The sequence below is a fragment of the Cotesia glomerata genome, linkage group LG1 (genome assembly GCF_020080835.1).
Source record: "Cotesia glomerata isolate CgM1 linkage group LG1, MPM_Cglom_v2.3, whole genome shotgun sequence".
In the NCBI taxonomy this organism is placed as follows: Eukaryota; Metazoa; Arthropoda; class Insecta; order Hymenoptera; family Braconidae; genus Cotesia; species Cotesia glomerata.
The window spans coordinates 34,791,583-34,818,578 of record NC_058158.1 but is presented as its reverse complement, the minus strand read 5'-3'; the positions used below and the strand labels follow the sequence as shown (position 1 = coordinate 34,818,578).

At 28.6% G+C, this 26,996-nt stretch overlaps 2 protein-coding genes across 2 annotated transcripts in view; both read left to right on the top strand.

The window, feature by feature from the left end:
• LOC123259480 (kielin/chordin-like protein) overlaps positions 1-26,996 on the top strand; it is a 57,279-nt gene that overhangs the window by 7,339 nt on the left and 22,944 nt on the right. The window contains exon 2 of the mRNA XM_044720023.1: positions 20,698-20,849. Within this exon, the coding sequence (XP_044575958.1) occupies positions 20,744-20,849 (106 nt within the window). The 5' untranslated portion in view covers positions 20,698-20,743. The remainder of the gene's footprint in view (positions 1-20,697; positions 20,850-26,996) is intronic.
• LOC123259488 lies at positions 9,667-10,782 on the top strand. The gene is made up of 3 exons (XM_044720036.1): positions 9,667-9,728; positions 10,244-10,402; positions 10,573-10,782. The coding sequence occupies exons 1-3, from the start codon at positions 9,693-9,695 to the stop codon at positions 10,714-10,716; spliced, it is 339 nt and encodes a 112-aa protein (XP_044575971.1). The 5' UTR covers positions 9,667-9,692; the 3' UTR covers positions 10,717-10,782.

The window sequence follows — 26,996 nt, the reverse complement described above, 5'->3', positions numbered from 1 at the left end:
TCGACGCGTTCAAAAGTTATTTGAAGGAAAAGCGGTAAAAATATGGAATTTTTGAATTTTAAAATTTTTAAAACGATGTAATTTCTAAACTAATCAAACGATTTGGCTCAAATTTGAACTCGACCTTCATAATCGTTTATACAATAAGTATGTTGAGTTTCATTGAAATCCCTAAAGAATTGTAGGAGCTATCGTGCTGACAAGCCCCGCGTTATATCGTATATATATTTATATATATACATACATATATAAACTTTTGAACTATATGTATTTTCTGACTCAGCTCGTCGAGTAAAGTCGGAGTATAGCAAAATTTTTGAAAAGTTGCGTCAAGAGAACAAATGCAATAGTTAGATTTTTCTGAAATCTACTAAAAATCGATTATACAGATTATTATTTAATAAAATAACTAAACCCGATAGGTGACCAATCCCCACGGGTCAAATTTGAAATAACTTGCCCATCGGAGTAAATTGCATTACGAAAAGTTTGTTTGGTATAAGTTGTCTTGTGTGGATTACCTCAGGTTAACGAAGAGAGAGATGGGGTGAAGTAGGAGGAGAGGATAAGGGACAAATCTAGCTTGCCAGTTTCCTACCCTATATATTACTCCACTGTACAGCGGGGCACTTAACTGTGTATATTCTGTATAGTAGCTTCTACCCTCTACTCGATGCTCGGTAGTGAACTCTCTGTACACCAGGTAATATCGTTTCTCTGTGTCGTTGGGCTTTGAATTTATTGGACAGTAAATAGACTCCCTATTCACATTGGAAAAGAGAGAAGAGTGAAGAGAGTTTGGAGCGTTCGCTGGATTGATGGTAACTGTGTGGTTTACAAGTGATAGCTACTTTATAAATAAATATGTCCGACAAATAAAATTGCATTGGTATTAGTATAAGCGGTCGCATATATCAGTAACCGATATTGATTATTGGTTAAAGATAAATAGTATTTAAACTTAATTAATTAATACTTTTAATTGATTAATTGATAGTTTTGGATTGGGGATAAGAGGATCTGTTTAATTAACTTTTTTTAGGGCTAAAGCTTTAAAATGATTAGTGTGAATTGGTGTGTAACTATTGTAAGAGCGTTGAACATTGTTGATGAAGTTTGAGAGGAAAAATATGAATCAAATGGTTTGTTATGATTATACTTTGGGGGTAAAAGCTTGGAAAGATAAAGCTGTCGATACTATTGAACGATGAAGTTAAGCCGGAGGAATTTCGGTTGGTTGATCGAAGTATTGAAGTTACTAATAAAGTTTTGTTAACTTCATTATAGCAAAGTGGATTAATATGACTTGGTTAAACTTTATATTTGATTCAATTACATTATTATTTTTTTTTCATTTAATTTAAGGATTTATTATGAAATTTTTATTTTGGCAATTTAGTCCATATTTAAACAACTAAATTTTTGTTTTATCGAAGGTCTAATTAGCAATTTGTCTCTCCTTATTTTTTAGAGGGTGATTTTTTAATATTTTGATGTAGTAATAGTACAATTATAAATTATTTGAATGATCCTAACAAAAATATTATACCTCTATTAAATATTAAATGGTTTATTACACAGAAAGAATGGTTCACTTGAACCAAGAAAATATTTTTCTTGCTAATTATTTTCTTGGGCGAAAAAAAATGTTTTTTTTGATACAAGAAATTTCACTTATTCCAATAAAATTAATTCTCTTGCTTCAATAAATACGTATCTTGATCCAAGACAATTTATTTAAATCAAGAAAATTTTCTTGTTTTGAGAAAATTTTTCTCTTACTCCAAAAATTAAGTTCTTGAAAGAAGTAAATTTTCTTGTCTTGAGAAACTTTTTCTCTTGCTCCAAAAAATTAAATATCTCGATAATAAATTTTCATTATTATTTTCATTGACGAATATGTCAAATGGGAAGATCAAATAATATTGAACTATTTTCTTTCATTCAATATGTATAATTGCGTACTAAAATAATCTAAAATGGGTATCAAATATTCAAGAGAAAAATTTTCTCAAGGTGAGAAAATTTTTTTCTCAGCTGAAGTAGGTGGCGCTGCTTTCCTAAAGTATCTGAAAATCTTGATCCAATATAAAAATTTATTGTATCAAGTATTTATGATAATTTGAATTAAGAAAAATAACTTCCACCAAGAATAGAATTTCAAGAAAAATTTTTACTTCGGCCAAGACAACTTCGGTCTTCCCTCGGGAACCCGAAAATTTACTTGAGCCAAGAATTTTATTCTCCAGTCAAGAAATCTCTTTTTCTGTGTAAAGTGATAATAAATTTCGTATTGTATTTTCATACAAATGGAAGATTCTCTAAAATAGAGTTAGACAATTTGTTAATTAGAACGTCGTTATATTATAATATACTTTAATATACAGAAAGAAAGTTGTAATATTTTAATTTTTAAGACAATTTTTATTTATTGAGACTCAAATAATTAAAAAAAAAAAATTTAGGAACCAGTTTGAGTGAGTTAAAAAATAAGTTGTTAGACGAAGAATTGGATATTTTAATTGGTTGAGTTTAATTCATAAAATTTTTTTCAAAATAATTTTTTTTCCAATAATTAAAAATTGTATTATGGAAGTTCATAGAGAAGAAAAAGACACCAATAGGTTATAGCTTTTGGTTTCTTTCTCACTAACTAGTGCTGCTTCCTTACAGGTTATCGCTCACTTACTTCCACTCACGAAAAATATCGAAAGTCCTTAACTTCAAACATTTTTTATAAAAAAATGAATTTTTTTATTTGTTACGGAAAAAAGAAAACTCGAAAAATTAGATTATAAATAGTAATAAGTGTCCCGTCGTATTTAAAACTAGAAAAATTACAGTTCGAAATACTATTTTTCTAAATTCAAATTTGGAATATTAATTTTCAAAACTTTCAATGTAAATATTACACTCTACAAAGTAATTCTTATAAAACCTTTAATAATTGCAATCTGAAACTGATGTAATTTTTCCAGTTTTCATCACGGAGTGCCACGTTACATTATATAATGTAATTTTTATTTTTTTCGTGTTGATAAAAAATACTTGTTATATCTTCAATTAATGATTCTGAGTTTTTTAAAACAATCCTAAGAAAATTACGGTTGATATTTAATAAAACGTCAGTCAGCATAGGGTTTGCATGTAAAATATGCAAATTTTAAATTCTAATATTTCAAAATTTAGTGCTGTTGGGACTATTTAAAAAAAATTCCTGCGTATAGAGGATACTAATAAGTCTAAGTACTCAAAATTTCAAAAAAATTTTAAGAAAACGGTTTTTTCTCGAAACATCCTTAATAATTAAAACACACTGATAGAAGGATTTGTTTATAGTTAAAAATATTTGTTAACAAATATTTCTTAGTATTTAAAAAGATTTATTAATATTTAATCAATGATAATCAGGTTTATTAAATACAAACAAATCATTTTAAATATTAAGAAATATTTGTTTAATACTAAAAAGTGGTCTCTAATAAATGATTTGTTAAATATTAACAAATATTTTTAATTATAAACGAATCCTTCTATCAGTGTATTACAACTTTTTTTCTCAGTCTTGAATTCTTATATAATAAAAAAAAAATTTAGTTATTAAAATATAGACTAAATTACCAAATTAAAATTTTTATAATAAATAAAAAAGAAAATAATTTACATTATTTAACAAAATATTTCATTATCATAAAAGCTCGTTACAGTGAAATTGTGTTATCATGATTTACGTATGTACGAACGTATATATTTATAGTATTCCGCGTACCCTCAATTTCGCAGTTCTATTTGCAGTATAAAATAAAATAAGTTTAAATTGTCACAAGGTAAAGCAGGAAAGAGGGATGAGAAAATGGGTAGTGTAAGGCAGTAGTCATACACATACATGTAAAATAACATAAATAGTCGTAGAGTAGTCATCGCGGGTGTAGTAGTGACAATGGGCGGTATACTATATAATAGTAATAGTAATAGTAATAATAGTTATAGTATAATAGTATTCGCAAAGTGCCAGGAAAGATATTCTGAGGTAATCTCGAGGTCAAAGTTTTACGATCCGTACCGTAAGGACGTAACATAACGGAAAATGTGTACGTATATATATATAGATGAGAAGAGTAGAATAGTACTCCTTTAGTTCGATAGTCACGCTTTCGGACCGAGCATTCTGGTGCTCGACTAGACAATGGCCTGTCTGTTGTATGTTATGTGTTTCAGTAATGTGTGTGTAGGATGAGACTGGAGACTGGAAAACTGGAAACTAAACTGGACACTCGCGAGATGAGCGAGAGCTAAACTGCTCTTCACATCACGTAGAGTTTAATAAAAATAGAAGAAAAAGTGGGAGTAGGGTGAAAACAAATAAATAAAATGCATCATTGATAGGACGAATAAAACAGCAAACAAGAACGATGTACAGAAAACACAAAATACAGAACACAGAGGACGAAACGCACGACATTAAACAACGTAAAAAGAGAAGAGAAGCATTGTTGTGCTTTTATGTCAACGATTTCACACTCCTTTTCTACGACATTGTTACACTTTTTTAATTGTGTTACCTAGGTACTATACTACTCCACACTACACACTTCCTTTTTTTATTCCCCGTTGTTTCACCGGATGAAATATGTTCTGTATATCGCAACACGTGCCTTTATCGCTGAAAACTCTCTCGATGTATCCGCGAAACCCGGGAGTTATATTTCAGAAATATCGGCTTCATTTATCAAAACATAAATTTTTTTTAACTTTTATTTTTGTTTTTACGATTTACTCGCCCTCGGAATTGTGAAAATTAATTTTTTTATATTTTTACTTTGCTAGAAAATGAACAAGTTAAGTGCTTAGCTTAGCTTAAGTTAGTCGGGAAAATGTAGTTTAATTTTTAAATTTCATTTTGAGGTAAAGTAATTAGTCGAGTAAACAAAATGTTTCACGGAAAAGGGTTCATTAAAATGAAAATTTAATTTTAGTTATTCTGGTTTTGTGATGTATACTTGTGAAATGAGTTAATTGGAGTATTATTTGATTTTTGAGATTTTAATTAAGTAGTGGAAATGAAATGTTTTTAATGTTTGTGGAAAATAATGTATTATTTTAATATTTACTTTATTTAATGTTGATGTAGAACGCGCTTTTTTAGTAAAAAGCTTTTATACTAATGAATATTATTGTAATGAGTCGTTTAATTAATTAAGAATTTTTATCAATTTAAGGTAAATTTAATTATTGAAAGAAATTTAATAAGAAACTAGCAACCTTGCACTATATGACTACCATGACTTTTGAACTATAAATTAATAAAATTATGCTTTATTAAATAATGAATGTTGTTAAATTGCACTGTACTTTCATAAATATTGACGTTTTTAGAGATATAAGCTCATCCCGATGTTATATTCATCAAGAGCTTTCATTTGAGTACCTACATGCATTTTGATATATTTTTCATATATACATATATATAAATATATAAAATATATGAAAAATTGATGTGAGTACTCAAATGAAAGGTCTCGATGAGTGTAACATCAGGATGAGCTTATATCTTAAAAAATGTCAATAGTTAAGAAGTGACCTTATATCTGATGAACTATTGAGATTTTTAAAAATATAAGCTCGTCCCGATGTTACACTCATCGAGACCTTTCATTTGAATACCCACATCAACTTTTTATATATTTATATATATTATATATATGTATATATGAAAAATATATCAAATATGCATATGATTACTCAAATGAAAGCTCTTGATGAGTGTAACATCGGGATGAGTTTATATCTTAAAAAATGTCAATAATTAAGAACTGACTTTGATATCTTGTCAACTAATGATATTTTTGAAGATATAAGCTCATCTTGATATTGCACTCGTCGAGACCTTTCATTTGAGTACCCACATGCATTTTGATATATTTTTCATAAATTCATATATATAAATATATAAAATATATGAAAAATTGATGTGGGTCCTCATGTGGGGGTACTCAAATGAAAGGTCTTGATGAATGTAACATCGGGATGAGCTTGTATCTTTAAAAATGTCAATAGTTAAAAAAGTACAGTGCAATTTAACATAAGTTCTTAGTGATATAGATTAATTTTTTATTAAAAAAACGTCATAAAAATGACTCATTTTTTAATCAGAAATAACATTGAGAATAAAATAAAAACCTGATGATAAAGTAATTTATTTTATCTTCGGAAATTTGACCACTGGGACCGATAACTTGGTCAATAAATAAAAAATATTAATACATTGCTCTCGAGTATATTTCCAAACTAAAACAAATTGCCGATTGGGCCAATAACTAACAACACGTTTCCCGGTATAAAAAGATGTTTTTAACTTATGAATTTCCTCGATTAAAATAAAAAAAATAACTAAAGCAAAAAGTAAATAATTAACCGAGTATTCAATTTGTTAAAAAGAATTTATAAAAAAAAACATACCCAGAGCCTTTGTGTAAAAATATAACACTTGAATGAATTATTGAACAATTTTAAATAATAAAACAAAACATCAGGGAATAATTAATCAAATTATTGTTTTTCCAAAAAAGAAAAAAAAAATTGCATACCTCGTATATATTTCAAGCAAAACGAATGGAAACCCAGCGCGGTATAAATATTGCTGCGGTAGTTGAAAAAAAATTAAACCGCAATATTAATTCACCGTGAAAAAATAAAATTTCTCATACATAAAAAAAAAACGCAGCGATACAAAATATAAAAAATAAAAAAAAGAATAGAGTAGAATAACGTGACTGGAGATTGCACCGTTGTTCGGAGTTGGGAGCAATGCGAACTCATCAACGACAATAATAATAGAAAGTTGTCGGTTGATTGGCCGACCCGGAAGGAACAGAAACACCGGCACACCGTCAGCGCGGTGACCTACATCCGGTGTTAGTTGGCTTGCAGTTCGCCAGACTCGCTCATGTGAGTTGATACATACTCGTATTATTTATACGGAGTCTGCGGCGCGTGATACAAATAAAACATTAAAACGTTAGTTATATGATGCATGGTGCCGTATAAAACACTATCACATGCCATCCGGCCAGAGGTTGGCGAACGACTGTCACGGGCAGTAAGCTCGTCGCTCTATCATGATCATCATTCACCATTCACCTACACCGGAGAGAGAAAGAGACTTCCAATTGCATTGGATGCATGTATGAGCGAAGATACCGCCAGATATAATATCATACACGATATAGGTAGACACAAAGGCTGAAGGTGTAATAGTTTAGTCTCGGATAATTCTCTCCATGTCTGCCGTGTATTATTATGTCTGCTCTGTGCATTATGCTGCGAATAGAACTCCAATACAAACTATTCCGCACAATAAATTGGGCTCTCGTGCATTTTTCCGGATCATCAATTATATTATTGTCGGTATTTATTTATTCTATTGGTGGATAAATTATTCAGATCGTACAGCGAAATCTGCTTCGAGCTATGTTCGATGGATTTTTAATTATTGGAAAATTTTGATGCTAGTACACTGAAAAAAAAATTAACTGTTTCAAGAGAAAAATTCTTGAACCAAGAAAATAATTTTGAAGAGTGTCTTAAATCAAGACGAAAAATTCTTGAATTAAGTAAAATTTACTTAAACCAAGAAAAATTTCTTAGTTTAAGAATTTTTCTACTCAAATCGAGAAGATAAAAGTCTTCAAAATTACTTGATTCAAGTAAATTTTTTTTTCTGTGTAAGATTTTGGATTTTTGGGGAGAAATTTGACACAGAAAAATACTAAATATTTTATTTTTTGTTTTTATAATTAGAATTCCTGTTGGTCATTTTAATAAATAAATTTGGCAGGAATTTCAAACAATTTTTGAAAATACCTAGATTAATTTTTTAAAAATTATTTAATTATTATAATTTTAACTTGGAAATTTTCATTGATTTTGTAATTACATTACCGTAATTTACATTAAATCTCATCCAAGGATAAAACGATCCATTTAGAAACATGCTGTATAAGCGATGTCAATTATTGAAATGACAATAAAACTTATAATTAATTCAACAATTTCATTAGTGATAAGGTTTTTTTTTCTGTATAATAAATCCGAGTAATTGTAAGTCAAATGATTTTTTTAATAGCTTCTACTTTGAAAAAAAAAATCATTAAAAGTTATCAATTTTCACTTTTCGAGCTTAAAAATACAATATTTGTGTTATTTTGAGCTCTCCAAGCTGAAAAAGATAACTTTTACATGCTTTTAAGCTCTTCGAGTTCAAAAGTCTGATAGAAGTTTAATAAAACACTATTTTTTGAATTTTTAAACAGTAATAACTTTTGAATGAACCAATCTCATGAAGAATCTTTAAGTTTGAATTGATCGAACAAGAAATTTCCGAGTAATTCCGAAAAAACACTTTTTTTGGTTTTCTTTCCTTCACGATATCTCTCGAACGAATCAACCGATTTCGATCGGATGAGCTGCGATCGACGTAGTTTTTCAAGGTCAAGAGCTGATCAGTTCTTGGAATTTATCAATAAATCCGTTTAAAGTTAATCCGTAAAAAGTTAATCCAAAAAAACCAAATTAAAAAAAAATTTTTTTCTTAGTTTTTTTAAGATTTCTCAAAATCTACCTTTGTCAAACTTACGTCATTATGACATACAATGTTGGCATTCATGTCACGTAATATTGTAATTAATATATTATCTCAGTTGTACGTAATATCTAAGTCATTTCCGCGATATCATAAATTTACATCAGTATTATGTTGAAATTATATAAAAATTTTTTACATTATAATTGGATTGCAAGGACGGTCAGTTTTACGTCAGATTTACGTAAAATACTAGAAATTCAAATTGCGCGCATACGCGCGCGCTCTAATTTTGAACCAATAAGGAATCAGGGTCCATGTTTTCCATATTAAGCTAACTTCATTCTACCATCAATTTTAGAATATAGAATTATATTATGACATTCCAATGGTATAAATGATGTCATATTACAGACATGTGTTCACTGAGATATTTCTTCAAAAAAACAAATAATTAATGATAGTTTTATGACCATAAAAATTCCAGGCAACTATTTGATAAAATCTAAAAAAATAATCTATTGTTTTCCTGTATTTTTTGTAGATCAGTCTACATAGATAACAGTTCTGATCAGGTGTGATAAAAAGTTGCAATTTTTTTATATGTCAGAATTTGGATCTTATATGATCTACATAGCTTGCAATAGAAGATAAGATTATTATCGATTACCATAAAGCACGAAAAATGATTGTAATATTGATATACATTCGATTTAATTTATATTTACTGTGCCTTTTACATCATCAGTTCATATAAATATAATTAGATGCATGAAACTAAAGGCTCATTTGAGTTCTCTTTATTTGATTACATTGTCGCAGTAAGTATTAATCTAACTATTACTTAAGTTTTCAACGACTATTTTTGATATGATGACAACTTTTGTAAAAATCATGTTATCCACCATACTGTTGGTTACAGTAGTCCAGTTTTCAATCGCACAGGTATTTTATAAATTAAAGTGCTACTTCTCAATATTTAATTTTATTAAATAATGATTCTTTGGTACAGATTAATTTTTGTTATCAATTTCTTAGAATTCATACGATGTAATCCTAGAAGATCTATATACGATGTAATATAGACGATTCAAATGGCCTATTTGGAAATATGACAATAATAAAAAAGTTTCCAGAAGATACTCAGATAATTCATTCTTGTGCATTCGTGTAGATATTTCATACGTACGGGGTACGAGCACGGGCACGGATACAGTATCCCTATCGGATGAATTCTCACACTCTTTACAATCATACTTCTCATTATTTCTTCCCGTGAATATTTTTATCATTTTTTTCAGTAATCATTTTAATAAATACATAAAATTTATTGAAATCTTCAAATTTACAGTAGAGTACGGCATAATTTTTTATTTGGACTAATATATATATATATATATTAACATATATATAAATACCTACTTAAACTTTTGAGCCAAAGCTATTTTTCGGGAAAACTTAATGGAATAAAACATATTATTTTTGTTCAAATTACGACATAAGACCGGCAAGAATAGTTCTATTTCGAAGGAAATCTACCTAAAAATGGATCACTCCACATTAAAAGCACAAAGAAAAAAATTTTACACCGTCATTTTACATCGTGCAGTATTCTCGAAATCATTTTTTTTACCGAAGTGTTTTAGAGAGTATCATTTCTAGATAAAATTTATAATGAAGGCAGCATCAATGGGTGAATATGTAATAAACATGGGATTCGATTATATGGCCCATTTCTGTGATGCTTTCAAAGAACCTATACTTTTAGGCCCATTTTACAAGGCAATCGGATTTGATTTGGACAATTGCCCACCTGATGTTGTAAGATATTTTAAGCTATGAAAATTACGAGTAAACTTTAACATAGCGAATCGAATAAGTCGACCAAGAGTAACAGAAAGTGAAATTAAAAACTTCTAACGATTTCTGATGCTGAAGTATATGTTTTGCTGTCAATAAAATTTTTTCTTAATATTTAAATTATTTTTCAGGGTGTTTACGTATGTGAAAATTATCACACACCATTAGACCAACTACCACAAGTTTTCGTGCCAAACAATTATAATGATATTGTCGAATTATTTTGTGAAGAACAAAAAATATTAACTTTGCATATATTCGTCAAGATTGTGTAGTTTAAAAATTGTCAAATAATTGATTGCAATTATTTTTTCTTGCATTAGACGTAGCTTGAATCACTTTTTCAGTAGATGAAATTTATTATTTTTGTCTTTCCTATAATATATACTTCTCCTCTCAAATAAAGTATCAAAAATTTTAATAACCTAGTTCTTGTCAACATTTCGATTTTTATTATGATAATATATGGTCAAAGAAATAATTTGTCTACATAGTAACATTCTCGTGGGAATTGTCAGAATATCTCAGCGTTCTTATTCAACGACTATGTTGGCCTGGTCGATATTATAATAACTTGACCAGTTTCCAGCAGGGCCCATGCGAGGAGGTGTTGCTGAAAGTCCCTGTTTAAGCATGCGTTCTCCCCCCCCCCCGCCCTCCTCCTGGTGAGGTCTTGTTCGTTTGTAGATGTCCGATCTACCCTGTTGAAAATCTCCAATAAGATCCCATCAAAAGCGACAAAAGCCACTTAGAAACCAATAAAATTTATGGGTTTCCAAGTGGCTTTTGTCGCTTTTGATGGGATTCTATTGGAAATTTTAAACAGGGTACTACCTAAATTTTCGAGCTTACCTGGGTTGATACATAAAATCTATCAACGTCACGAGGTTTTGCTCGGTAATTTTCCGTAGATGATTATACGGCTGCCCAATTTTAAAACACAGTAACTGCAAAGTTTTTATACCTGATTTTTTTTAGTATTGCTGCATTTTTTATAACTTTTAGACCTTAATTTCAAGTATTTTTTCTTAAAAATATTTATATTCAAGTATTTCCTATTCCTAAATCAAATTTTTTATCAATTAGGCACGCAAATTTTTTTTTAACAAGAAAAATTTTTTTAAATCTTAAAATTGTCAGTTACTGTGTTTTCGAATTGAGCAGCCGTATAGACCATTTGCTACGGCTCGTCGATCGCCGCCGGGCCGGTTAAAATCGGTTGATTCGTTCGTGAGTTATCATTAACGAAAAAAATTAGAAAAAAGTAATTTTTTTGAATTACTTTGAAATTTTCTAAGCGGAAAGTTAAAAATCTTTTTCAATGTCGAAAAATAATTTTTTGTCATATCAACCGCGAAAGTTGGATTTTCGATCAACACACAGAGGGCGCAAAAAATACGATTTCTGGCAATCTATAGTTTAGTTAATTTACCTCGCACTAGTATCGAAATGTAACTTCTCTCTCTCTCTCTATCTGTCTCTACATTTCTGCACGACTACGCTAAAATACGTTATAGATGAGTCAAATTTTTTTTTAATTTGACAAACGTCCGCTGGGTGAAGTAAAAATTGCAAAAAGAATCTTAGCGACAGTTGAATCTTGTAAACAACATATACGTGCGTTTTATCCATCGCTATTTAATAACGTGTGACATCATTCTTGTGCCTTTAACTCGCTACGCTCGTCCAGATAAATAACTCGGTCTTGATAATAATGTGGCCATAGCCTCAAACTTGTGACGTTACTTCAAGCCGTCAAAATCCCTACCTTTGCTTATATGTATCGAAAATAACTATTAGATCTTCAATACTCAATAAAAAATAAAAATTCTATACTTTTATCAAATAATATCTATCAGGAAAAAAAAATATCCATGTATATTACCGATTGCCAGTTGGTAGCTTCTACCGCTCACTTTTTTCCATGTAAATTGAAAATATTTTTAATTTCTACAACTTTAATAAAAAATTTAGGATTTAATAAAAAAGTTGTTTATAAAAAAAAATCGCGTCATCGGATGAATTTTTAATGAGCGTAAATTTGAATAAATAATCTCTCAGGTTGCAGTCAGTATGAATAATTTCCATCTTTTTAAAAATGGTAGCGAATGAAAAAACTCGAAAAAAGAATAAGGAATCTAATAACATGGGGAAAAATGAGGAGAAATAAAATAATCCGTCAGACTGTATAACAAGGTGATGGAAGGTCCAATAGTCAAGAGATGTATAAAGTAAACGGAAAAGAAGATGAAGAAGCTGTTGGGATCTGGGATAGCACTATGTACCTTCATATAACTATAACAGACCCGATGTAAATGTAGATGGAGAGGACGAATAAGAGAGCGAAACGGAAAGTAAGTAAGAAAGAGGTTAAAGAAATAAGATAAAAAGCTCGGTTGAAAAATTGACGTGTCTCAAGTTGGCGTTTCAAGACGGAGACAGAGACTGAGAAAATAAAATTCTTGCGGATATATCGATCCTAAATAAATGTCAGGAGACAACTCTCTCTCTTCTTCCGAAGATTGTCGTTGCCGAAACTATTTTTGATCGTACCTAATTGGTCTTCAGCTTCAGCTTTAGCTACATCATCCTAATTCTTTTTATAGCCCGCGACCTCCACTCAAGCAAGCTGTTTACATGTTTTGCTCCAAATTTTAACTGCCTGCCAACTACGTGTCTGTGAATATCGCGATATTCTAAGGTCTGGCGCTTTTAAACATTAAATACCGGTGAATTATTTATACGGTGCTTCATCCTGGCGCGGATTATCCTCTCGAATAATAATGAGCCTTGCAAAATGATATGTATGATATTTTAGAGATATACATATATGCATACACATGCATGTGTGTCTTGAATACTTCATCTTGTTCTTGTTCGGTTTGTTTCACTTTAGTTATCTTTATCTCCCTTATTTCCATTTGAATAATGAGAAATATAATCAGACTATCATGAATTATTATTTAATACTTATAACTTGAGTTTCTTCCTCTTTTGCGACTAAAAGTTCTTATAAATTCAGAACATAGTTTGAGAGAAAGATTATCCGAACAATTTAATAATCCATAAAGATAAATTTATTTTATTTCTTATTATTATATTCATTGAAATTTTAAGTTAATGGTGTATTAAGTTTATTCAGTGAATGATAAAATATTTTCAATGATTAATTTGTATTTTATCTTGAAACACTTTTAATCAGATTTTATTTTTTTTGTTTATTCATAAAGAGTAATAAATAAATCTGTGAGGGAGTATTTAGATATTTACTTAATATTTTAAGAGTATTATATTATTATATCATTCGCAGCGTAAAATTAATGGTGAAAGTACATTAACGGCTTTGTTGTTACTATTTACTAAAAGTTAATTCATAAAATAATATTAATATTATTAATAAATTTTCTTTGAGAAAATGCATTATTTAGGAAAAAAAAGCCTTTGATTTAACTACAATAATTTCTTCAATTACTGACAGTAAGTTGATGTATCAAATGGCGATTGTCGTAGAATTAAGTAAAATATTATTTAAAAAATTCACATGCGTAAATTTTTAAAAACTGAGTGTTTTTTTTTTTTTAAATTTATAAGAACAAATTTATTTATTGGAAAAAAATGATTTGATATTTAAAAATAAATTCCAAATATACCGATTATAATTCATTTATTTGCATAATTTTTCAAAACTGCATATTAAAAAATTGTAATTGAGTTATTTTTATAATTTTTCAGTCTTGAAAATTAAAAATTGAATTCTTAATTATTAATTTGACACTTAAAACCTCTTTAAAACTCCTATTTTATTCAAAATTATCGACGATACTTAAGGAAGTTCGAGCGTAACTAATGAGTCAAAATAATGTTAAAATTTTTCTTTAATTTTAGTCTTCCCGATATTCGTCAAAATTCTTTATTTTAATTTAAAATAATTTAAAAAATTTAATAATTGATGATTTTTACTTATTTAATAAAGTAAAGTAATAAAATGACTTTCGTATTTATTACTTGCCGGAATAAGTAAACAGATTTGGCAATAGCGCGCTTGATTATACCTATAACAGAGACGTGGATGAATGTGTGAGTTAAACATTTCTCTCTCTGTAACTATACTTCTATCCTTTTCTTTTTTCTCAGCTGTTGACGCGATGTTGTCAAATCTTAATTCGAATAAATGGCTGACGATCAACGAGTTACAAACATAAAATTTGACTTTAAATATTTCAAAAATTATATCGGTAATGTATTAAATTGTTTTTATATTTTGTAATAATTCAAGTTTCTTGTGTATAGTTTTTTATCCGTTAAAGTTGGGAGGTTAATATTGAAAAAAATAATTAAAGTCTCGACAAAAGTTTGTCCGCCATAAGAGCCCGTGTATAAGGAGATAAAATATGTGATTTTTAAAATTTAATATCTAAGTAACTAAACGGTGAATCGTTTTTAAATTTTGGGATTAGATAAATGACGTATTTATCTATACGTATACTTAATTTCAAAGCTCAAAGTTGGAAATTGTTTTTTACATTAGATTCGCTCGAACTTTCTTAAATTATAAAATTCCTCTAATTTACGAGATTTTATATTTAATGATAAGTGGTCGCTTATCATTGAAAATTAATGTAATTTTTAATATATAATTTGACCTGAACGTAGCATTGATAATTTAAATAAATTAAAAAAAAAAAAAAATTGAGCTTTCACGTGCAAGAGACACTGAATACTAATAAATAACGGTTTTAACGGATCGTTAATTCGTAATTGAGTTTTATGTTTTATATTTTATTCTGTAGAGTTAAATATTAATTGGCACTCGATAGCAATTTTATATAATTGTGACCTGCTTTATATCAATCAATGATCGGTTTAGATATTTTTGATTCGCGATGAATATAAAATATAATTAACCTTCCGGCGCGTGAAAAGTTTGCCATTAAAAGACTGAATCTAGGGCGATTATTTAAAGAAAAGTTTTTTTTTTAATGTAAAAATGAATTCTATAATTATAAAAATTGATTTTCACCAAGAATAAAGCAAATTGAAATTAAAAAATTAAAAAAAAACATCTTGAGCTTGAATTTTCCGACATTGATAGAAGAATTTAGTTCTATTCAATAAGATTTAGTAACAGATACTAAATGATTTAGTAACAAACCTTTAATTACCAAATATTTAGTAATAGGTACTAAATAATTTATTACAGCCCATTTAGTTCCACCAAATAAATATTTAGTAGTATTTAACGAATGATTTATTGGTAATCACTAATCGTTTATACACTGTAAAAAATTTTTTGGACTCGGTGTGGTGTAAATAATTCGGTGTAAAAATTTTTAACACGGACGGTGTGAAAATCACACTAAGTGTAATGTTAAATTTGAACGGTGTGAATCCTAAATTTCACACCACCAAGCGTGTAAATGTATTTTCTGAAAATTTCTCATTAATTAATTTGATTGTTTAGTATCAGACTTGTACGATATTAGATTATAAATATAAACATGTAGAAATAAATAATTAAAAGTATGTTTTTTTTTATATTATGCTATTTTACGGAGTAAAATCATTCCATCGTAAATCTTAATATATTAAGATATATACTTGATATATCATTGGAAAATCTGCAACAAGAATGTTAATATTAAAGTTGTTAAAAATTTATCTAATTATACGGTGGATCCTATGTTAGAGTCTATTAATAAAAATTCGAATGTTTATAGTGTTAAATACATTTTTATATAGATTTTTAAAGATATAAGCTCATCCCGATGTTACACTCATCAAGAATCTTCATTTAAGTATCCACATCATTTTTTCATATATATTATATACACTGATAAAAAAATTAACTTGACTCAAGAGCCAAACTCTTGAACCAAGAAATCCATTTTGAAGAAAATGATTTTCTTGAGTCAAGAGAATAAATTCTTGACTCAAGAAAATTTTCTTAGACCAAGAATAATTTCTTAGCTCAAGAATTTATTCTCTTGACTCAAGAAAATCATTTTCTTCAAAATGGAATTCTTGGTTCAAGAGTTTGGCTCTTGAGTCAAGTCAATTTTTTTATCAGTGTATAGATATGTATATATCAAAAACATATAAAAATGCATGAGGGTACTCAAATGAAAGCTCTTGATGAGTGTAACATCGGGATGAGCTTATATCTTTAAAAATATCAATAATTAAGAAATGACCTTGTATCTTGTGAACTACAGTCTATTCTCGATAATTTGACACTCGTTCATTTGAATTTCGCAATAATTTGAAAATTTTTTCCAGTCCCTTGAAAAATTATTTATTGTTTAAACACTTGTTAATTTGAACTTGACAATTTAAAATTTATCTCAAGACCCTCGAGTTTCAATTTATCAAGAGTCGACTGTATTGACATTTTTAAAGATATAAGCTCATCCCGATGTTACACTCATCAAGACCTTTCATTTGAGTACTCAGATGCATTTTGATATATTTTTCATTTATACATATATAAAATATAATTAAAAACATTAATTTTTTAACTAATTTTAGCGTTTAACCTAACTTTTTAACTTAAAATAATTTAAAATAAATAATTTTAAGGGAAAATTAAACTTCACTAATAGATAAATAAGGACTTTAACTATTAGATAAAAATTAATTTTATGCATGATCTAATATTTTTTATTTAACATTGATGGCGAAAGGACCTCCTTAAGCTCATCTTCGAACTTGCAAGTCATGACTTTGGTATTTATCTGTAGAATGAGTATGTTGAGTTTGGTAGAGATCCGTTGTAAATTGGTGACGCTATCGTCGTGACAAGCCGCGTTATATCCGATGTATGGACATATATAAACTTTTGAACCATATGCATTTTCTGACTCAGCTCGACGAGTATAGTCGAAATATAGCAAAATTTTTTAAAAATTCCGTCATGAGGACCAATGCAATAGTTAGATTTCTATAAAATCTACTAATAATCTGAGTCAGTGAATAGATTATGTATCACATGATACATTTACCGACAATACTTACCAAATAAATATTTAGTACCTGTTACTAAATATTATTTTATTTATTTATTTATTTATTTATTTATTTATTAGGTTTAAATGCCAAGGCACAAAGCCGAATGGCAAAAATGATATACATAAAATTATAATTCACATAAGTACCACTAATATGTAAATAATGGAAATAAAAATTTACATGATAGCTTAAAATATAAAATTTACATAATGATTAAGCGGACATAATATTTTTAATCATAATAACCAGCTCACTATTATATTATTATTCGAGATTTATAAGAAAATCGAATACTCTTGTCTTGAAGGATTCTAATCCAAGAGAATTTGAAATTTCAGGAGGTATTTGGTAAAAATAAATATTTATTTGGTAAAAATAAACATTTATTTCCATGTAATAAGGCTTTGTTCGTATAGAGAAATCATTTATTAAACAGTGACAAATAATATTGATGGGTACAAAATATTTGTTTCTCCCAAATAAATGAATAAAAATTTTGTTACTAAATTCTTCTACCAGTGGATGGAAAAATTTATGAAAAAAAAAGTAAACAGTGTAATCTAAAATCTAAAACTTCAGTAGATGGATCGTGTGTTTAAAAATCTAAACAAAGCCTTTTTGTGTGTCAAGAGAGTTTAAAGAGGAGAATAAATTTTTCTCTAGTCACACACTGGGGATATTTGCGTACGTGTAAAAAGGTTTGCGCTGGAAGCGGTCGCCCGAGGCCCAAAAAGAAAATTTAGGAAAAATAAAAGCTGAGCTAAGCTCGAGGAGGATGCGAGGAAAATAAAAATCTAAAGAGAAGAGAAGAATAAAAATTTCGAGTTTAAGAGAGATGAGAAACGGTAGTTTCAACAATCGAGAAGGCTTCTTCCGGTCTACTCAGCTCATGAATAACGCGATTCTGCTGAAGAGTAAAGAGAAATAAAGAAAGAGAGAGAGAAAACTCACGCGGGCGTTAGAATTTTAAATATTCGTATAGTATAACGACTCCTGCTTTACCATTTTACATATCTTTCATTTCCGTCCCCTTCCTTCATCCCTCCTTAAGTTATACATTTAGACTGGCTTGGTATCTACCCCTCGGGTGGTTCCTCTTCAGCTTCAACTTCAGCTTAAGAACTCTATCTACTTTCATCTCAATCTTTATCTTTATCTTTATTTTTATGCCGTCCATCTCTTAATTTATGAACCCTTTTATTTTATTTCATTAGCTTTTTTCTGTCTCTGTTTTATGATAATTGAAATTGCTCGAGTACTAAAACATTTAAGTGTGCGCTTGTTATGTCTACTAGCTCAAATTCTCGAAGACTTCTATCTACTCCCGCCTCCATCTGTTTCTTATTCACAGTCAACCCTTTTACTATCACTATACAACGTCGCGAGATATCTAAAAAGCACTAATTAATTACTCCGTGTCGTTTGAGTACACAGTAAATTCATTTGGATGTTTGAGCGAGACAAACACTGAAAAGCAACTAAAAAAAATAAAATTAACTATTTTGGTTCAATACTGTACAGCTTTTTTTAAGCTCTCATTACTGGGAGGTAGTAACGATAATACAAAAGTTTTAATTTAATTTAATACTTATTCTTTTATTTTCATTGTTGATTAAAAAGTTTCATGAAGGAAACGACCCCGATAGATCAAGTAGAAAAGTTTTATAAAAATCTTGTTTTGTTTATTATTTTTTCATCTATTTATGGTTAGTGTTGGATAAATTATTGCAAAACTTTTGATGGGTCAGTTTTAATTATTTTAATTTTAGCTGCGGGTTTGAGTATTGATTTAAGTGCCAATAGTTTATTTTGGTTGGTATCGATTAGTCGCGTGTTAATTTTTTATTTTTGAATGGGAAATTAAATATTTGCCACTGATTTCAAATTAATGTGATTATCTATTTATAATTAAGGTTCTCTATTTTATTCAGGTTAATAAATTAAAAGTTATATTTATGTTTTGGATGGTGAATTAAAGCTAAATGTGATTACCTTCGGTCCTCTAGTCGATGTGTATTTATAAATTTGTGTCATACATGCTTTTATATAAATGAAATTACTTTTATTTGATTAAAGGTCATGCTCACAAGAGGATTTATTATTTAATCGACGTATATTTATTATATGTAATACGATTTTTTTAAATTCTCTGAAAAAATTTTTTAAGGAACATTTTTTTTGTCAATATTTTTTATTATTATATTATACATATTTAATTTTACTAAAAAAATTAAATAACAATAACCTTTTAGTCACTATGTGACTTCCGTGACTTGCGAACTATAAAAAATTGATTTTTTGCTTGATTAAATAATGAATTTTGTTAAATTACACTGTACTTTTTTAAATATTGACGTTTTTATAGATATAAGTTCATCCCGATGTTATACTCATCAAAAGCTTTCATTTGACTACCCACAGGCATTTTAATATATTTTTCATATATACATATATATAATATATATAAAATATATGAAAAATTGATGTCGGTACTCAAATGAAAGGTCTCGATGATTGTAATGTCGAGATCAGCTTATATCTTCAAAAATATCATTAGTCGACAAGATAGCACAGCTAGTTCTTAATTATTGACATTTTTTAAGACATAAGCTCATCCCGATGTAACACTTATCAAGAGCTTTTATTTGAGTACCCACATGCATTTTGATATATTTTTCATATATATATATATATATGAAAAATTGATGTGGGTACTCAGATAAAAGGTCTCAATGAGCGTAACATCGGGATGAGCTTATATCTTTATAAATGTCAATAGTTCTCAAGATACAAGGTCGTTTCTTACTTACGTTAAATTGCACTGTACTTTCTTAACTATTGACATTATTAAAGATATAAGCTCATCTTGATGTTACAGTCATCAAGAGCTTTCATTTGAGTACCCACATGCATTTTGATATATTTTTCATATATACATATATATAAATATACAAAATATATGAAAAATGGATGTGGGTACTCAAATGAAAGGTCTCGATGAGTATAATGTCGGAATGAGCTTATATCTTTAAAAACGTCAATTGTTCACAAGATAAAAGGTCATTTCTTAATTAAGTATCTATAAAGATAGAGCATTTTCGAATGCAGCCTAAATACTTATTATAATAAATTGACTATAGGTGAGAATGATAAAAAAAACCGATTCTATCATATGACCCTGAACACAAAATTTTTTTTATTCTCTTAATGATATAGATAATAATAATAATAATAACCTCATTATGTTTCAGGTGTTGCAAAAAGGAAATAAATAAATAACAGCAATTTCATGCATTGATGATGCGCCGCGATTCCTGGAGAAGCGACAAGTCGCTTTGGGCGACATCCGTCCTCACTCTCCTCTTCCTCGATGTTATTACAAGCTCTCTATCGATCGATGCAGGTATAATTTTTATTTTATTACAATATTCTATTCTGTTCAATTAAGTAATCAGGAGAAAATTTACAATAACAAAAGGAACTGAAAAAAAAAAAACAAATACAAAAGGATGCTTCGGGCAATAATTATTATTCACAAGAGAACTAACGAACTATCGCTGCACGTGTTCGAGGGTTGAATTTTTAAAAATTTAATCAAGTACTTTTTTTATCATCCAGCCCTCCTCCCTTTCTTGTGCTCTGCTTTGTGTGCATGGATCAACGCACGGCAAAACTTAATAATCTACTTAATTAACGAAATAAAAAACTGTTTTATAATATAAAATAAAATTATACTTTAGTTTTTCTGGATTCAGCTTTGCTCTAGCTTTTATTATTATTATAATTATTATTATTACCATCCGAAACAAAATCCGCCGCAGTCGACTTAATTAGAGTGTTATTGAAGAAAAAGGATAATTCGTGTAAGAGTTCAATCGGATTACTTCCCTTCATTCCTTTTTAATAGTTATTTTATGGTAATATTCCCATAATCTCCAAATGTGGGCATTTATATTTTATATATCTCTGTTAGCTTCGTTCCGATTCCGGAAATATTATTTTAAATCTGTCTAATTTAGTTTCAATTTTAAAGTATAAATATTTTGAGGTACATTTTCATCCGAAATTGGAGAAAAATATTTTTTCTTCCGAAACATTTTATTTAATATTAAATATAAATATAGAATGCGACATTTCAAGAATTTAATATATCTTTCGATATCGAAGCCATTAGGAAAGAAAACATGAAAAAATATTTTTTTTTAGCTTTCATACTCAGAGCTATAAAAAAATTGAATTTTAAAAAAATAAAATGAAAATTTATCCAAGAAATAGTAACACAATATTTAAAAAAACAATAATCTTACTACTTATAAATTCAATGATAATTCTAGAGTAAATTTATATCTTTAATGCCGTTATTATTATCTATACTATTAAGAGAATAAGAAAAATTTTGTGGCCAGAATAATCATATGATAAAATCAGTTTTTTTAGTGAAATTTAGTGTCATTGCAAAGATCTTGACTTTAATTTGTGCCTTTTCAAGGTTATTATTCTCACCGATAGTCAATTTATGATGATAAGTATTTAGGATACATTTGAAAATGCTCTACTCTAGATATATAATTAAGAAATTACCTTGTATCTTGTGAACTCTTGACATTTTTAAAGATATAAGCTCATCCCGATGTTACACTTATCAAGGCCTTTCATTTGAGTACCCACACCAATTTTTCATATATTTCATATATTATATATATGTATTTATGAGAAATATATCAAAATGCATGTGGGTACTCAAATAAAAGCTCTTGATGAGTGTAACATCAAGATGAGCTTATATCTTAAAAATTGTCAATAATTAAGAAATTACCTTGTATCTTGTGAACTCTTGACATTTTTAAAGATATAAGCTCATCCCGATGTTACACTTATCAAGACCTTTTATTTGAGTACCCACATCAATTTTTCATATATATATATATATATATATATATATATATATATATATATATATATATATATATATATATATATGTATATATGAAAAATATATGAAAATGCATGAAGGTATTCAAATTAAAACTCTTAATGAGTGTAACGTCAGGATGAGCTTATATCTTTAAAAACGTCAATAATTAAGGAAGTACAATGCAATTGAACTTAATTAAGAAACTACCTCGTATCTTATGAATTATTGAAATTTTTAAATATATAAGCTTTCCCCGACATTACACTCATCGAGAGCTTTCATTTAAGTACCCACATCAATTTTTCATATATTTATATATATATTATATATATATGTATATATGAAAAATATATCAAAATGCATGTGGGTACTCAAATGAAAGCTCTTGATGAGTGTAATATTAAGATGAGCTTATATTTTTCAATACGTCAATATTTAAGAAAGTACAGTGCAATTTAACAAAAGTAATTATTTAATAAAGCAAAATTTTATTTATTTATACTTAACAAGTCATGGCAGTCACATAGTGACTGCAAGGCTGTTAGTTTTGATTTAATTTGCTTGAGTTTAATTAAAAAATCTCTTTTAAATCGTAATAATTAACTTACTTTTAATTAAACTCAATTTTCTTCTTTTCATTAAATGCTAATTTGCCTTTAGTTAAAATAAAGTCACTTATTATACTGCACACCTCAAAAAGAACAAATCAATCTCAATTTTTTATTATTATTTCAAAAATAAATTATTTATTTAATATTCACTTGTGATATTTTTGACATTCATTTGATATTTATCGAAAAAATCAGCCAATCAAAGTCGTCAAAATAAAAAAAAACAGTCAATCAAGAACGAATAAAATCGACAACTTAAACGTCAAATAATTTTTTTTTTATTTTACGTAATAAAGAACAGGTAATATCATCTAAAACTTATTCGATAAAAAATAATTGACGTCGATTGTCAATCAATCCATCGTGATCTAAAAAAAACAAAGTCAATATCGCGTCACTCGTCATATCAATACTAATAAGTGAAGAGACGTGTTTTACGTCCTCACTAACCGCGAAAACTATAAACTCGATATACTCCTATGACAGTCATAGTTTTACTATTCGATTAAAAAGATAGAGAGCCCATCAAAAACTAGATATTCAATTCAGAAGTTTATTAATGGTATTACTTTTTAATATTCTATAAAAACAATAGTAAATTGAAATTGCAATAGCAAAATTGCTTTTTTTACTGTTACAGAACAAATTTATTCCTACATTTATATATATATATATATATATTAGGGTGTGCCAAAATGTAACTTCCGTGGAGAACCTTTTAAAATTGGAATTTAGAGTTCCACTTTTAACACCAGCTGTGTTTCGGCATTTCCTGACATATTTCGGGTTGAGAGAATTCATTTGATTATTTATAGGATTTTTAACAGGAGATTTAATTGGGCACTTCCAGCCAAATTTTGAATTTTCACCGGAAATACCTAAACTAAGCTTCTGTTAAAAAATTCTATGAAAATCAAATACATTGTCTCACACCAAAATATATCAGGAAATGCCCAAACGCAGCCGCTGTTAAAAGCGGAACTAAAAATTCCAATTTTAAAAGGTTCTCCACGGGAGTTACATTTTGGCACACCCTAGTATGTATATATATATATATAGAGGAGGGGCAAAATAGGGTACCCCAAAATTTTGTAAAAAAAATTTTTTTTTCCAAAAAGCTCTTTCAGCTTTCTAAAATATATTCTAATGTCATTTCCTACAATTTCAGAGAAAAAAAATATTTTTAATTAAAAAACAAAAAATATTTTTTTTTTCAATTTTTTTTACACACAGTAAAAAAATTTTCGTCAAATTTAACACAAATATTTGTGTTACTGACTGTTTTTACACAAACTGATGTTAATTCTCCATACTCTAGAGTGTAATTTTCTACAGAAAAATTTTTACACTTTACACATTGACGAAAAATTTTTTACTGTGCAGTAATTTTTATCGTCATTGTGCATCATAATAAATTTTTTTTCACATCTAAGATTTCTTTTTCTAAATTTTTAAGTTCTCACTTTACAAATAAATGATTTAAAAAAAAAAAAAATCGGGAAGTCATTGGTTCCATGCCAGTTTTCGAAAATCAAGTTCTAATCTGATCTCCACATTTTTAATTTCCTAGGAAGTAACTCTTAATATTCCTACGAGGATTTTTATCAGCGTGTGTGTGTGTGTGTGTGAGTGTAAACCTCTCATAACTTTTGAGCGACTCCACTGATTTGAACGACATTCGCGTCATTCGATAAGGTTCAGCGAAACTTCGACTTCCTCATAAATTTAAAATAACTTTTTTCTTTTAACAGCTTTTAAGCAAATGTAACGATCAATTCCAAAATCTAATCAGCTCTTTAATTTAAAAAACGACGTTGATTGCTGCAAACCGCATCAAAATCGGGTGATGTGTTGAAGAGAAATCGTACACTAACTATTTAAAAAAAGTGTCTCTTTCAAATAACATCGAATTTATTCTCGGATTATTTTTAATGTCATAATTTAACTATCAATGCTCAGAAAATTGAGTCAGAGGCCGCCAATTTCTTCTAAATGATTTAGTGCGCTTGTGAGATATTTAATTTAAAAAGTAAGATCTTCAGGCCTACAAGATTATTCAACTTGAAAAAATTTTACTGAATCTCTAAACCAAGAGAGTGCAAAAAAATTACGAATCTTTTTTTTCGTGCTATTACTTTGAATTGCGTGAGAACTATGAGTCTAAAAAATTTTTCACCGGGAGATTCAAAAACTAGAATTTTCTCAAGAGAACTCTTTTTTTTTATCTTGATATTATTTTTACTCAAGCGAAACCCGTCAAAAATTACTACAAAGTTTTAAAATTTTTTTCTTGCTCTCCTAGCCGAAAGTACGCTCTTCTTGGCAGCAATTTACTCCAGGAAGAGCAACTTTTATAGCCTGCTCTAACGCATGCACGCTACGCATATTTTCTGGCTCGGCAGCACAGAACCTCGCTTTCTTTCGTATTTTCGTAGCGCGACCGGCCTATACAGTGAGTTTCAACTGTATATATAACAGTCACAACATCGTCTGTATGTAAAATGTCAGCGCATAAACTAACCAAAAAATGTCAAAAAAATAAAAATAATTTTTAATTAGATCATTGTTAATGAACTATTTAATAATAATACTGCACAAATAATTTATATAAAAAGTTTAAAAAATAAAACATAATAGTTTTAAGAATTTTATTTGCTTTTTTTTTATATTTTGATAGTTAGTAAAGCAATGTTTATAAAACGATCCATGTACACTACAAACTTGTAATAATTTAATTTCAATCTTTCTTAGCCGTCGATTACTAATTAAAAACTAATTTTTAATCAACTTAAAAAAATAAATTCTGTAATTAGAATGAGTTTAAATATTTGTGACAAATTCTGTGCATGATATCACTCTTAATCAGAGCATTTATTAGTAAAGTTTAAAATAACATTTTTTTTCAATTTATTAACTTTTATTTTTTTTTTTTTTTTTTTTTATACCCGCCCCGACCAGCAAAGCCTCGGCTTTGCAAAAGTCGGGCGGCGCCCCCCTCACGCCCGGCAAAACCTCGGCTTCTCCTCGGTTTTGCAAAACCCCTTTCACGGGGTTGCGTACTTTCGGCTGGAAAGCAAGAAAAATCGGATAGTAGGTCCCCCCTTTCCCCTATCCGTTCTTTCCCAACTCCCTTAAAATTTGCTTTAATATGGCTTTAATTAAAGCCATATTAAAGCAAATTTTAAGGGAGTTGGGAAAGAACGGATAGGGGAAAGGGGGGACCTATTCAGTGGGGACTTTTCCGTAATTGAAAAAATAATCAGACAGCCCAGACTGGGAATCGAACCCAGATCTCTCGGTTACGCGCCAAGGGCTCGGCTACGCCTCGGCCATCATATCCCATACGCCAGGAAATCCAACTTTCTGGCCTTGGGTTATAATATACTATTTTGTTAGGAGTATATTGCTCCAACTAACAATGTCTCTTTTTTGGGAGATTTGTTCCTCTCTCTGGGTTCTTTTGTAGACTTATCGATAAGAAAATGTTATTTTTTTAACGATATTTCATTTTCGGATGATAAAATTTTTTTTCTTACTTTTTAAGGGGGTACCCCATTTTGCCCGCAAAAAAAAAATTTTTTTTCTACGGCAACTTGAAATTTGATTATTTTCCTTCAATTACGACTGAAAACGAGAAAAATCAGCGTATTTAAGTCCTTAAAATCATAACGATTTCTTAAGTACCCCATTTTGCCCCCCCCCCCTCCTCTATATATATTCATATTAAATTTTAATGCAGGAAATATCAATCCAATAACTAGAATATTCTCTGATGTCGCTGCGGTGAAATTATCAGTAAAGGAGTTTTGTAGTTCTTTACTTATTAAGGCTATAAAGAAACATGTTTTTATGCATATACTTAAATGGATTTAATAAATGGATTTACTATTCAGTTCTTTTAAGATGTTTCCAATATTAAAATGATAATAATAATAATTTTGTGTATTTAATGTACAAAAAAATCTAAGACTTTTGATCTTTAAATAAAGTACATGAATTTTTTTTTATAAGTAGATAAAAAAAA